General features: G+C 40.4%; 2 protein-coding genes across 3 annotated transcripts in view; both read left to right on the top strand.

The window, feature by feature from the left end:
- The window catches only part of LOC124172996 (hypermethylated in cancer 2 protein-like), a gene marked incomplete at its 3' end in the record, with an annotated part of 65,521 nt that extends 53,080 nt beyond the window's left edge, over window positions 1–12,441 (top strand). For both annotated transcript variants that reach the window (XM_046552529.1, XM_046552528.1), the window contains 3 exon segments: window positions 4,038–4,293; window positions 6,723–6,971; window positions 12,303–12,441. In XM_046552529.1, coding sequence (XP_046408485.1) covers window positions 4,038–4,293; window positions 6,723–6,971; window positions 12,303–12,441 — 644 coding nt within the window.
- The window catches only part of LOC124172999, a 248,523-nt gene that overhangs the window by 158,296 nt on the left and 76,383 nt on the right, over window positions 1–13,844 (top strand). The gene's annotated exons all lie outside the window — the stretch shown is intronic.

The raw sequence follows: 13,844 nt of genomic DNA, 5'->3' as shown, positions 1-13,844 counted from the left end.
CTTCCACCGCCTTCTCTCCCTCTCTCTCCTATTGTCGACTGCCACCTCCCCACCTATACGGATTGTTGCTCGGAACCCAACATGGTGGAGATCCTATTGTTTACTGCCCACCACGTGGCGAGGCAGAAAATGGTGGCATGCATTGTATTAGACAGTAAAATTTCGATACAGCAGACTCTCCCGGTAATCCAGCTGTGGTTTGAATTGGATGGATGAGGCAGATACTTTGTGGAGATCCATTATGAGATATGAAGTGAAACACTTTGCACTTTCCTCACAAAAATTTATTTAACTATAGAGTCGACATGTTTCGCTGCACTGCAGCATTGTCAAGACTAAACCAAGAAATTAACCATACCAATATATATACCCAAAGGGCATAGCCGAGTAAGAGATTGAAAAGTCCCCCCTCACAAATTTTTCCCAGACTTGGGGCATCAAATCATGCATGGGGTTCAAATAGGACTAACCTCCCCACACTTCCAGCCCGCTAGAGGCCCACCAGGGCCGGCTAGCTCGAAATTTTGATTTCCACTCTTTTTTAAATATCTCGATATAGAAAGCATATTTTTCAATGCAATTTGCGCCATTTTATGGCTTTCTTAATGGAGCATATGCCCAATTTTTTTTCACAACTTTTCAGGGGCGTAAGGAGAAATGGCGTCGATTTGAAAATTTCAATCGCTAGTTTTCATAAAATATTTTTGAGAGGGCCACAATTAAAAAATGTGTTTCGAAGGAGTATTTAAATACCTTTCGGCTAATGCAATGAAAAAAAAACATTTAGGGGGTGGAACACCCCGAAAAAAAAAAAAAATATGCCATTTTGGGCATTTTTTGCTGTTTTTCCCCTGCCAAATCCTATGCCCCAAGTCTGGGAAGAATCCGTGAGGGGGGACTTTTCAATCTCTTACTCGGCTATGCCCTTTCTTGGTTTAATCCCTGGGTGCAACATCCCTGGGTGTGAGTGTACAGGGTTCCCACTCAACCGTGAAAACCTTAAAACCGTGAATAAGCCGTGAATTTTGTGTACCGTGAAAAAACCTGGAAATAGCCGTGAATTTCGTCATAAAACCTTAGAAATCTCTCAAACTTGATGGTAGATCTACGATAGACGGATTAAAAAAAAAAAAACAACAGTGGAACCTCGTTAAAGCAAGTACGGGCTATAGCGACACCCCCGCTATTACGAGAGATAGCCGATGCACCGTCAATTGACCCTATAATAAGCGGGTTAAAAAATTCGTTTTTACGAAACCCTTTCGGTGTTGGCTCTCGCCATAGCGAGGGTTTCATCGCCGGAAGACTTTCATGAAGACTCCTTTACCTCTGTAATTGCTAGCGATCTGTTAGAAATGAAGTTAATGGAGTGCTCAGTCTCAAATTTATGTGGTAAACTGTCGTTCGATAAATATAATGATTGACGAAACAATGCTTTGCATCACTTTTATTCAGTGCGGCGCTCATAAATTGTTTGAATAGTTAGTCGTTATTTGAGTAAGGAAATTTAGTGATGCAAAAAACATCGCCTTTCGCCTGGATTTATGCTTACGTTTATCGGATAGATGTTTATCTGTCGCCGCACCACTCCCGTTCCTGTATATCTGTTCGCAACAGGTATTTTGGCTATTATTTGCTCCACATCCGGTAAAGCGACAATTCGCTATGGCGAGTGTTTATTAGTGAACCGTGGGGTGTCGTTATATCGAGGTTGCACTGTATATTTCCGTCATGTTTCAAGGTCGAGTCACGTGCAGATACTGTCCATGCATTTTTCTGCACACGTGTATTCGAAAGAGCAACTATTAATTGGTCCGTGTGTGCCATGACAGCACATTGACCTTAAGCCTGCGATTGGAAGACGTTAACCCTGGCAAAAAATCAGGCACTTCTTCACTTCCCTGCTCTCTCCCTTTTCCCACTCAAATCCTTTTGGCCGGACATGAATTTTGCTAACGATAGGTGATGTCATAAGAGATAGCAGTGTCATTGCTGCGATTGCATTCAAGGCATCAGTTGCGTTTGTTACATTTTTAGTTAACGTGCGGCCGATGATTGATACATGATCAATATTTCTGCTTAAAATGCCTCATCTCTCCATGAATTTGATGATGTTTAGACTGTGAAAACCTGGAAAAAACCGTGAATTTTATAATGTACAGTGAGTCCTCGTTCTACGTCACCACGTTTAACGTCATTTCGCGATGACGTCACGAAAATTTTGAGACCGTCATTGGTTTATCGCACCTACGCTTCAAGATAACGTCAAGTCTTTTAAATTTCCCGCGAAAAAAAAGGCGAAGCGGCGGGCGTTGCAGGTTGTTCGTTTTGTCGGCGGTAATACAGTCAGTCTAAGCAAAGTGTAAAACGGTGTGTTTATTCTTAAATGCGACTACGGTTTTGGCGAAAATTTCTGCAAAATGAATTCTTGCGTAGGTGCACAAGGTTTTACTTGACATAATGGTTTTGGTGAAAGTGATTTCAAGGCATTTTTCCGTGTAGAACTCTGAGTTTTTGTCGTCACTTTTTTCGCCGAGTTCACAATAATTTTGGTTCCTGTAACTGCGACGATGTTTCAGCGATGATGATGCCTTGGATGATGCCCAGGCGACGCTCGCCCGGGCGACCACCATAGCGAAGCCAAAAAGCAAATGCTGGAAGATACAAAAATAGAGAAGGATTTACGTTAATGCTGCTATTGCTGTCGATGAAGACAGGAACTCGTATTTATGCGATAGTTTGGCATTCCCACCGTAAAAAATGCCCCAGATACGATACGCTAACATTTTTTTGCGTAGGAATTGTGAGGTCTAGGAGCCGATATACACTTTTTGCATTGTTACTTATGGGATATTATGCTTCGATTAACTTCATTTCGTTTATCGTCACATTTTTCAGGAACGGTAAGTGACGTTAAACGAGGACTCACTGTAGTTAAAGTGGGAACCCTGTGAAGGTATTTCTCCCCTCTAAATTACACTACTCATTTAACGAATTTCTATGGTATGACAACTTGTAAATGTTTAGTCTTTTTTATTAACGATCATTCCCACTGTATTTGATTTTACTATTTTACTATTATTTCAAATTTTTGATGCATCTAAATCATTGCAGACATTACCATATTACTCTGGTGATGGTTCAACCATTATATATATTTACCTGCCATATATCTGAATCGATGTACATACTCATTATTCTCTGATCCTTTGGCAAATATTCTATTCTATTCTACAGGGTTGATAAAAATCATGATTTTTTTCAAAACAATCATTTTTGTTGATTTTTTTTATTTAAATCGGATTTTATTGATTTAAATGAGATTTTTATGATTCTCCATTCATCAAAAATTCAGTTATTTGCAATACTAACTATTTGGGCAGCATATTGGAGAATGATCGTTTGCAGAAACAATAAGAGGCAACATACTCTAAACTTAATACAACATTTAGTCAATCAGGGGAGAGAACTATGGAAATGCCAATGGTATCAAATTAAAAATTACACCAGCATAATATAAAATTGCCATTGGAAGTATCAAATGTGCTATATTATGCGGTTCTAAAGCATATGAAGTTTAGAACAATTCTGTAATTGCAACTTTGTATGGTGCCTACGCTTAGAAGTTAAATCAGAAAACAAATTTTTTTCAGCGGATACACTAGTATTCTAACCTAAACCATCTTTTTTAATTTTCATGTTACATGCATTCCTACAGTCTCAATTCTATTTAAGAGCCACCATTGTGCTGATAACTGTCGATTCATTGTATTAATTAAGAAATAAAAATCAAAATTGTACACTTACAGCTTCCTTTTCTTATTGACTCTTTAAAAATCAAACGTATAGATCACGTTATGATTTAAATCACCTGATTTAAAAAAAATGAAAATCAAGTGATTTAAATTGTGATTTCAATCAAAGTGATTTAAATCAATCAACCCTGCTATTCTATGCCCTTTGGCATTCTTTGTCCATACCCCATGGGTTGATGGATCGGCCTGCTCGCACTATAAGGGTTAATATTTATCTTTCAGCCTGTTTCGAAGGTAAAACCAGAACTGAGCGAGAATCGTACGACGTCTCGCAGCTCTTCTGCTAAGGAATCAGTGGGCTTGAGGCTGGCGGATCCGATCGCTCCGTCACCGAGTACAAGCACTGATCGATTGTCCTCTTCTGCGGGTGCGGCGCAAGTGACGCAAGACGATCCCGACGTTGCGGTGCACCCCCTCTGGCTGGACAGCGAGGAGGGAACAACGGCAAAGAGTACAAGCACCCCAAAGAGAGGTCCACGTGAGTGAACAATCCTCCATCTGAGAGTCCAGTAAACAATACGTTTATGTGGTGCAAGTAGAGAGTAGACTATTTGTCCCATTTTTAGAAAAACCTATGTATCTCTCTGTACAATTTATTTTTTTATACGTTAATTTCATCATCAGTCATGTGAAATATTTATCCTGAATGATTGACAGGTTTAAAGAATGTATGCAGGCTGGAAGATGCAGCACAGTCTTGACAAATAGCGCTTATTACTTTTTCATCATCCTTATGTACAGCGATTTCTACAGTATTGGAAAATTACTAAATTAATCTACCTTCAGAAAGTTCCCTGAATGCGTCTTTACGAAGTCGGAGTCAACCATTGCGCAATACACGCACCGTAGAACTATTAAAATATTCACAACTGTTTTCACATACCCGTCAAGTTATGAATCAGTATCATCGTAGATGTTTGTTATCGTCGTTGCTGTTTTGTTGTTGCCATGGAGCGAGTCTGCTTACTCGCATTCTGCGTCAGAGGGCGTTCTTGTAGCGCAAAAGAATTTAGCGATTTTTGATAACTTTGAAGCTCTCTAGCAAAAAGAGTATTGAGAATTATGAAGTTATATTTCACATACGTAAATAAATTTAACTTAATTATCTAGACATTTAAAACAAATCCTCTACATTATTTCCACTGTATAGATACATTTTTCTCAACTTATACGCAACCAAACTCTACAAGTGAGGTTACCAAAATGCACAGAATCTACCAGAGAACATGCGACGGCATATCTTACTTCCTAAATATTGCGATTGTTTCCTAAAATTGGTTTTTTAAAATAAAAAAAATCGATAAAAAAAAATAATAATCGATTCCGGTAAGATTGTCCTCATCCCAAGAATACAGTGAACACCTTCGGATCCCACCATGCCTTTTAATTAGACTCGCAGACAATTTCCCATTAAGGTTTCCTATGCGATGACTATTAACAAGGCTCAGGGTCAGACTTTGCAAGGAGCTGGCTTATTCCTGCCTGACCCTGTATTCTTTCATGGCCAACTTTATGTAGCATTCTCTAGGGTAAGATATTTTCAAAATATTTTTGTAAATATTAAGCAAATTGCTGAACAAATATTAACAGAGAATAGTGTAATTACTGCCAATGTTGTGTTTAGAGGTCCTCTGACCTCAATTTGTACATGAACATTCCTATTGGTACATAAGACCCTGCCTTTTTTTTTCTACATTTTAAAATTGGAGACGCGGCTATCCCTCTGTGGACCTGCATTGAGAAGAGCGGGGGAAGCCCGCTGGGAGCGGGCGCCGCATCACGCTCGTTTTTATTTAACACTAAAACCGCGGACGAGATTTTTTTGTCCCATCGCCCTTTGCAAATGTTTACCATTCATGTACTAGTGGTTTGATCTCTTTGAAATGTACTGACTTTTACCCATTTTTTATGCTCTTTCGAATGGTCATATCGAATATATTGTACGATGTTTGGTTCACGAGTAAAACGACGATTATATGTGGAAACATGAGGAAATATTTCCCCATATGTGGTCCCATATGGGGAAAACATACAATTTTTGTACGCTTATTTTGTATTTAGCATAATAACAGTTTATGACGAAGGGGATCGATGCACAGATACTGTTATTCTGCCAGTTAGAAGCGCAGAATGGAATAATCTGTGCTCTGCGCCGGCCGCCTACTCATGCAGATCCGGCCGCGTCACCTCTGCCCGGCGCTGTATTACTGTATTTCTCCAAATATAGTCCCCCCCCCCCTAATTTTGAGGCTTCAGTTTCAGGAAAAGTTAAAAAAAATGCGTTTGAATATAGTCCCCCCTTTATTTTTACCACAGGCATTTCTGGAAAAAAAGGGGGGACTATATTCAGACATATACGGTATGTAACATTGGATCCTTTCAAAGTATCATGCAGAAAAGTCAATTGTTCTACAAACTGATTAGATAGAAGGTTTTGAAATCTCCATGTTACAGTATTACTCATCATCATCACTGGTCAACAATCCTAGGATTGGTTTGACGCAGCTCTCCACTCAGTTCTCCTATCAGCTAATCTTTTCACACCTACGTATTTCTTCTCTTTCACATCTCTCTTTACTTGTTCCATATATTTTGTTCGAGGTCTTCCTTTTCCATTCTTGCCTTCCACTTGTGTCCTTCGACGATTGTCTTCATCAGGCCATCCTGTCTCAAGATGTGGCCTATAAGGTTGTTCCGTCTTCTTATTAAGGTTTTCGTGAGGCTTCTCTTCTCTCCTACTCTTCTTAGGACTTCCTCGTTACTAACTCGGTCGATCCATTTGATTTTCATCATTCCAATGTATGTTATTGTAGTATTACTGTATGCAGAAAATTGTCTTTCGCTACTCGTGTGGCTGCACAAGTACTTTCTTGACAAAATTTCTATGTTTGTGAACTCTTTTCGTAGGTTGGCGTGATAGATCGTACCGCAATAGATCACGACGCAGGCCGCGCAAGGTGAAACAGAAGGTCGCCTCTGGTGTGAACGACGTCAAGAAGAGCGCCTCGCAGGCACCTCATCCAGCCTCACAGAGTTCAGTTATGCTGGAGAAGGGAGGATCTTCAGAGGGTGTGTCGGAGGAGTCACTTGGCAACAAGCCGCGCAGGAGGCTGTCAAGTATGGCATCGGTCAGCAGTCCAGAAGGACCCCAAAAAGGTAATTACACCCTTAACCTTAATTAATTACACCCTGTCTAAGAGACCGCTGCATTTCTAAAATTATGAATATTTTCAAAATTAAGATTTCAAAATATCTATAATTCTCGTTAGCTTCATATTTTTGCATAACAAGGACATCCCACTCTTAAAATTAAACGTTCCCTTTATTAATTTCTGTAAATTTGCAATTGAACTCGATTTGCGGTCTGTGAGACCGCACATCACTTACTAAGAATGCATCAAGAAAAGGAATAAGTGGGTTAAATTTCATGGCTACTTACTACTTAGCCTTCCAACTTTAACATTTATGGCCTTTTTTGAATCTGGCGAAATATTGATACTTTCTTCCTCCCGGCTTAAACATCCACCGCTAATCCCTTAATTGCCTCAACCCACTTCTTTCCCCCCCTCTTTGGACCCTACCTCCCCTCTATTTCCCCTTCCCTCAGCTATCCTTTACCCTCTACCTGCAGTCTTTTACCTAACTCCGAGGAAGGTGGTAATGCCACCGAAAATTTAGTGAGTGAGAGTTTATAATCTTTTTCGTGTGTGTTCTGATACTGCCCATCCTAGGGTTTTTTATGTTAAATATAATAATTAATACTCAAGTGTTTTTGGCATCAGTTTTTTGATCCTACTTCAAATCACAACTTTTTATGACAAATTGGTTCGTATTGGGAGTGTAAAAATTTTGATATGAGTATTAGAAAAGTTAAGCATTCAAAGAAAAATCAAACAAAACAATAAAAATGGCGTAGCAATATTTTATGAATTTTTGATTTATTGCGGTCTCCCACCCCGCACGTCACTGGTAGTGTAACAAGAATTGCACGTCACTGGTTAAGGGTTAATTATCGATAGCCACTGTTAGCACAATCAGCGCAGAGAATGTCAACTGACGTGGTCCCGTCCAAGCCGAGATACGGAGCATGTCAATAGGGTAGTTTCCTTCATCGAAGAAAACGAAAGGCTTTGATCACAATTCCTTACCCACCATTAGTGTATTCATAAAATACAAATTATTTGGTTTTAGAAATACCAGTTTAGACGAATGGCAATGGTGAATTTTATCCTCATTTGAAAAGGTCAGATTGGTGCCCATGCGATTCCACTCAACGTGACTTCACAGGGACCTAGATTCTATACGAGTAGATAGGAGTTTTACATTGAGATTACCAATGCATGGTTGAGGCTCAGAGCTCAGGAAATCATCTCTTAATAATAACCTATTGCAATTGCCTAAGGTCGGAAAGTTTCCTTCGTTTGATAGGGTATTAATAATCCTTATTTAAGCCGAGCGCTACCTACTAGCGCAGCGCAGCCTGTATCACAGCGGCACTCTTAGCCTCGCACCAAGGTGGCCTCACACAGTGGTAGCCGGAACCAGAATGACATCACACAGCACATTTCCAGCATTCATACTTAGCCGTCGCGTTTTCACGTGCTTGAACACCGTATTATCGAAATGAGTAGCACTCGAGTAAGATTCAGAAATGCTAAGAATAGAATGCCAGGTGACGTTAACACGTCAAAAGTTGTATATGGAAAGGTCAGAAGATATGTATCTCCTTATTCGGTGTGAGACTCAAGATATCTTCATTTCTAATTAGGGATGGTCGGATCGGATACCTCGGATCCAAATATCCGCGCATATTGCCCTTCATCGGATACATCGGATTCAAAGTCGCGGAAGACATCGGATATGGATCCGAAATTTTATATAACGGCTTCAGTGAATGCAACATGCCCATAAGGGTGGAAAGAGTTTCAATTCTATCTTCGAATGCACCGTCGCATGCGATTCTTGTGCTAGTCATGAGCCGTTTTGTTTTAAAGCTCTCGCAGAGGATACATAGCAGAATATCAGCAGTGGAGAATAAAAAAGGCAAAAAACAATCGGCCGTGTGGCTGATGATTGTTAAGTAATCAATATTTCTGCCTAAAATGGTTTATCTACAAACCGTGAATTTGACGACATTTAGACCGTGAAAACCAAGAAAAAACTGTGAATTTTATTGAGTATATGGTGAAGAGTTCTCGGGATCGCTACTGGGTCAGGAACTTCATCTCTGCCGACGTTTCGATGACCAAGACCTGGTGGCGATCCCGAGAACTCTTCACCAAGTCCATTCGCTGGGAAAGCACGAAATCTTTCTTTATTGTATACTTTGCGTGGGAACTCTGTTAATAGGTTTAGGCACTCGACCGGAAATCGGGGGATCGAATCCCGGTCAAGGTGAATGATTTTTTTCTCTGTGAATATTTTGCACAGTGAAGTAGTCTTTGTGTCATTTCTGAGAGTGCCTGCCTTAATTTTAATGTTCGGCTGATGATTGTGAAGTAATCAATATTTCTTCCTAAAATGGTTTATCTAGAAAACCTTGAATTTGATGACATTTAGACGTTGAAAACCTAGAGGAAACTTTGGATTTTATTGTATACTTTGCGTGGGAACTCTGTTAATAGGTTTAGGCACTCGACCGGAAATCGGGGGATCGAATCCCGGTCAAGGTGAATGATTTTTTTCTCTGTGAATATTTTGCACAGTGAAGTAGTCTTTGTGTCATTTCTGAGAGTGCCTGCCTTAATTTTAATGTTCGGGCCGATGATTGTGAAGTAATCAATATTTCTTCCTAAAATGGTTTATCTAGAAAACCTTGAATTTGATGACATTTAGACGTTGAAAACCTAGAGGAAACTTTGGATTTTATTGTATACTTTGCGTGGGAACTGTCTTAATATGTTTAGGCACTCGATTGGAAATCGGGGGATCGAATCCCTATCAAGGCGAATGATTTTTTCTCTGTGAATATTTTACACAGTGAAGTAGTCTTTGTGTCATTTCTGAGAGTGCCTGCCTTAATTTTAATGTTCGGCCGATGATTGTGAAGTAATCAATATTTCTTCCTAAAATGGTTTATCTAGAAAACCTTGAATTTGATGACATTTAGACGTTGAAAACCTAGAGGAAACTTTGGATTTTATTGTATACTTTGCGTGGGAACTGTCTTAATATGTTTAGGCACTCGATTGGAAATCGGGGGATCGAATCCCTATCAAGGCGAATGATTTTTTCTCTGTGAATATTTTACACAGTGAAGTAGTCTTTGTGTCATTTCTGAGTGTGCCTGCCTTAATATTAACGTGTGGCGATGATTGTGAAGTAATCAATATTTCTGCCTGTAATCGTTTATCTACAAACCGTGAATTTGAACACATTTAGACGTTGAAAACCTAGAAAAAACTGTGAATTTTATTATATACTTTACGTGGGAACTCTGTTAATATGTTTAGGCACTCCAACCGGAAATCGGGGGATCGAATCCCGGTCAAGGCGAATGATTTTTTCTCTGTGAGTATTTTGCACAGTGAAGTAGTCTTTGTGTCATTTCTGACAGTGCCTGCCTTAATTTTAACATTCGGCCGATGATTGTGAAGTAATCAATATTTCTGCCTGCATTGGTTTATCTGCAAACAGTGAATTTGAACACATTTAGACCGCGAAAACCTAGAAAAAACCGTGAATTTTATTGTATACTTTACGTGGGAACTCTGTTAATATGTTTAGGCACTCCAACCGGAAATCAGGGGATCGAATCCCGGTCAAGGCGAATGATTTTTTCTCTGTGAATATTTTGCACAATGAAGTAGTCTTCGTGTCATTTCTGAGAGTGCCTGCCTTAATTTTAATGTTCGGCCGATGATTGTCAAGTAATCAATATTTCTGCCTAAAATGGTTTATCTAGAAAACCTTGAATTTGATGACATTTAGAGCGTGAAAACCTAGAAAAAAAACCGTGAATTTTATTGTATAATTTGCGTGGGAACTCTGTTAATAGGTTTAGGCACTCGACCAGAAATCGGGGGATCGAATCCCGGTCAAGGCGAATGATTTTTTCTCTGTGAATATTTTGCGCAATGAAGTAGTCTTCGTGTCATTTCAGAGAGTGCCTGCCTTAATTCTAACGTTCAGCCGATGATTGTTAAGTAATCAATATTTCTGCCTGTATTGGTTTATCTACAAACCGTGAATTTGACGACATTTAGACCGTGAAAACCTAGAAGAAACCGTGAATTTTATAATTTAGATTGTGTGGGAACCCTGAAAGAGGTTCACTACCACGGAACACGGTTCAAAGACGTACTTGATTGCTTGATTGGCAGGAGTGCGATGCAAACAAATCATTTTTTGATGATCGGATTGATTGGTTGATTTTCAAATTGCAGTCAGAGTGGTCACATTTTTTGGGAGGTAGGGTCCCCCGCTGGTAGGGTCGATGAGACGGTACTGCGTGGGTGAGCTCGTCGAGGATAGGGTCCGGGATTAGCGACCCTCCGGAGGGTGTACCACACCCATTATTGAAGTACCTGCTCCATGGGCCCACGAAATGCATTTTAACATTCTTGCTGCATGTGAGGAGAAGGTTTTCGGAGATTAAACAACAGTGAAATGGTTAACTTTGCACCCGTGCGCGTGACTGCATACAAAGTCACTTGTTCCTGCAGTGCCTTGAAATTCGTCATCAGAGACCAGTGACAAAGTAAGGGGTTTTTCACCCAGACAGTGGCTTGGTAAGCACGACCCTTGTCAGAGTGTGAACTTGTGACGTCGACATCTTGTTTGCTATAATGCAATGTGGTTTGAAATAACGATTTTGTTAACTTTGCTAAAATGGCCATTTGCCGGTGGTCCGCAGCTACGTTTTTAGCAAAGTTAATAAAATCGTTATTTTTCATCGCAGAAACACGGTTCGAAGACGTACTTGATTGCTTTATTGGCAGGAGTGTGATGCAAACAATCATTTTTTGATGATCGGATTGATTGATCGAGTATCAAAATGCAGAGTGGTCACTTTTGGGGAGGGAGGCACTCCGCTGGTAGGGTCGATGAGACGGTCCTGCGTGGGTGAGTTCGTCGAGGAAAGGGTCCCGGATTTGCGACCCTTTGTAGGGTCTACCACACCCATCCTGGAAGTACCTGCTCCATGGCCCAACGAACTGCATTTTAACCTTTTCGCCGCATGTGAGGAGAAGGTTTTCTGAGATGGGACAGCAGCAAAAGGGTTAATTTATAAACGCCGCTCCTTTCCAAAGGTTGCACTTTGTCTTTTGTATTCCCCAGGAATTTTTTGAGGTTGTCACTGTTATAGAATGCACCCCTATATTTATCGTTTGGGAAGAGGTTTCCTACTTCCTTTGAAATCATGCCCTAATACGGTAATTTACACCACCGAATTTTCTCCTTTTCTGCTTTTCCATTTTTAAACCTTCTGGTTTTCAGGATTTGAGGTTTTACTGTACTAACCGAGTTGTTTTTTTTGTTGCTCAGGTGAGAAGAGGGACAGTGTATCTGGGATCATCACCGCGGGGGCCCAGTTGGGTGTAGCAAAGTCTTCTGCTGGCCAACACCCACTCTTTGATGTGGAGACGGTGCAGCAACCATCTGAACCGGCGTGGAAGCACCAAAGGTGAGCCTCTGTCACGTCCAACGAATGCCAATTTTTGGGATTCGTTAACGCGGTATCACACTAGTGACTGCGACCGCGATTGCGTCTGCGACTGAACCCCATCAAACATTTCGGCCGATGCCACGATCGCGCATGTGCACGTATGAATGTGACCGACGTTTATATATTGGCAGACAATCTACTTCGTATATTAAATGGATATCTTGCGCCGAAGAGAATTTTTCCCATGCTTTTACTTGATGCTGCACTTCCATTTTCAGTTTAAATATCCGAAATTAGGGGCCCCCAATATCCACACGAAAAAAAAGGCGAAGCGGCGGGCGTTGCAGGTTGTTTGTTTTGTGGGCGGTAATACAGTCAGTCTAAGCAAAGTGTAAAACGGTGTGTTTATTCTTAATTGCGACTACGGTTTTGGCGAAAATTTCTGCAAAATGAATTCTTGCGTAGGTGCGCAAGGTTTTACTTGAAATAATGGTTTTCAGGAACCTTAAAAAGTGATTTCAAGGCATTTTTCCGTGTAGAACTCAAGAGTTTTTGTCGTAACTTTTTTTGCCGAGTTCACAATAATTTTGGTTCCTGTAACTGCGACAATGTTTCAGCGATGATGATGCCCAGGCGACGCTCGCCCGGGCGACCACCATAGCGAAGCCGAAAAGCAAATGCTGGAAGATACAAAAAATGGAGAAGGATTTACGTCAATGCTGCTATTGTTGTCGATGAAGACAGGAACTCATGTTTATGCGATAGTTTGGCATTCCCACCGTAAAAAATGCCCCAGATATGATACGCTAACATTTTTTTCGCGTAGGAATTGTGAGGTCTAGGAGCCGATATTCACTTTTTACATTGTTTCTTATGGGATATTATGCTTCGATTAACGTCATTTCGTTTATCGTCACATTTTTCAGGAACGGTAAGTGACGTGAAACGGGGACTCACTGTAGTATCTCTGGTACAAAGTCGCTTTCATGGTTTTCTTTCCAAAATTCACAAAATGGGACTGCTCCAGATTGAAATTTACGTAGCACCTCTTTATGTTCTGCTACTCTTTTCTCGAACATGCGCCCCGTCTGTCCAACATATGCCGCACTGCAGTTTTCGCTCTTTAATTTATAAACGCCACTCCTTACCAAGGGTTGCACTTTGTCTTTCGTATTCTCCAGGAATATTTTGAGGTTGTCACTGTCACAGAATGCACACCTATATTTATCTTTCGGGAAGAGGTTTCCCTACTTTCTCTGAATTCATGTCGTGATAAATATAAAATAATAATAAAATAAATAAATAATACTGTAATTTTCACCAACAAATGTTCTCCTTTTCTGCTTTTCCGGCTTTTCCATTTTCAAACCCTCCGGATTTCTGGTTTTCAGGATTTAACACTGGAACCACGGACGGGACTT

The sequence above is a fragment of the Ischnura elegans genome (assembly GCF_921293095.1).
Source record: "Ischnura elegans chromosome 13 unlocalized genomic scaffold, ioIscEleg1.1 SUPER_13_unloc_3, whole genome shotgun sequence".
Classification (NCBI taxonomy): domain Eukaryota; kingdom Metazoa; phylum Arthropoda; class Insecta; order Odonata; family Coenagrionidae; genus Ischnura; species Ischnura elegans.
The sequence above is the reverse complement of the archived record's forward strand: the minus strand, read 5'-3'. Positions and strand labels throughout refer to the sequence as shown.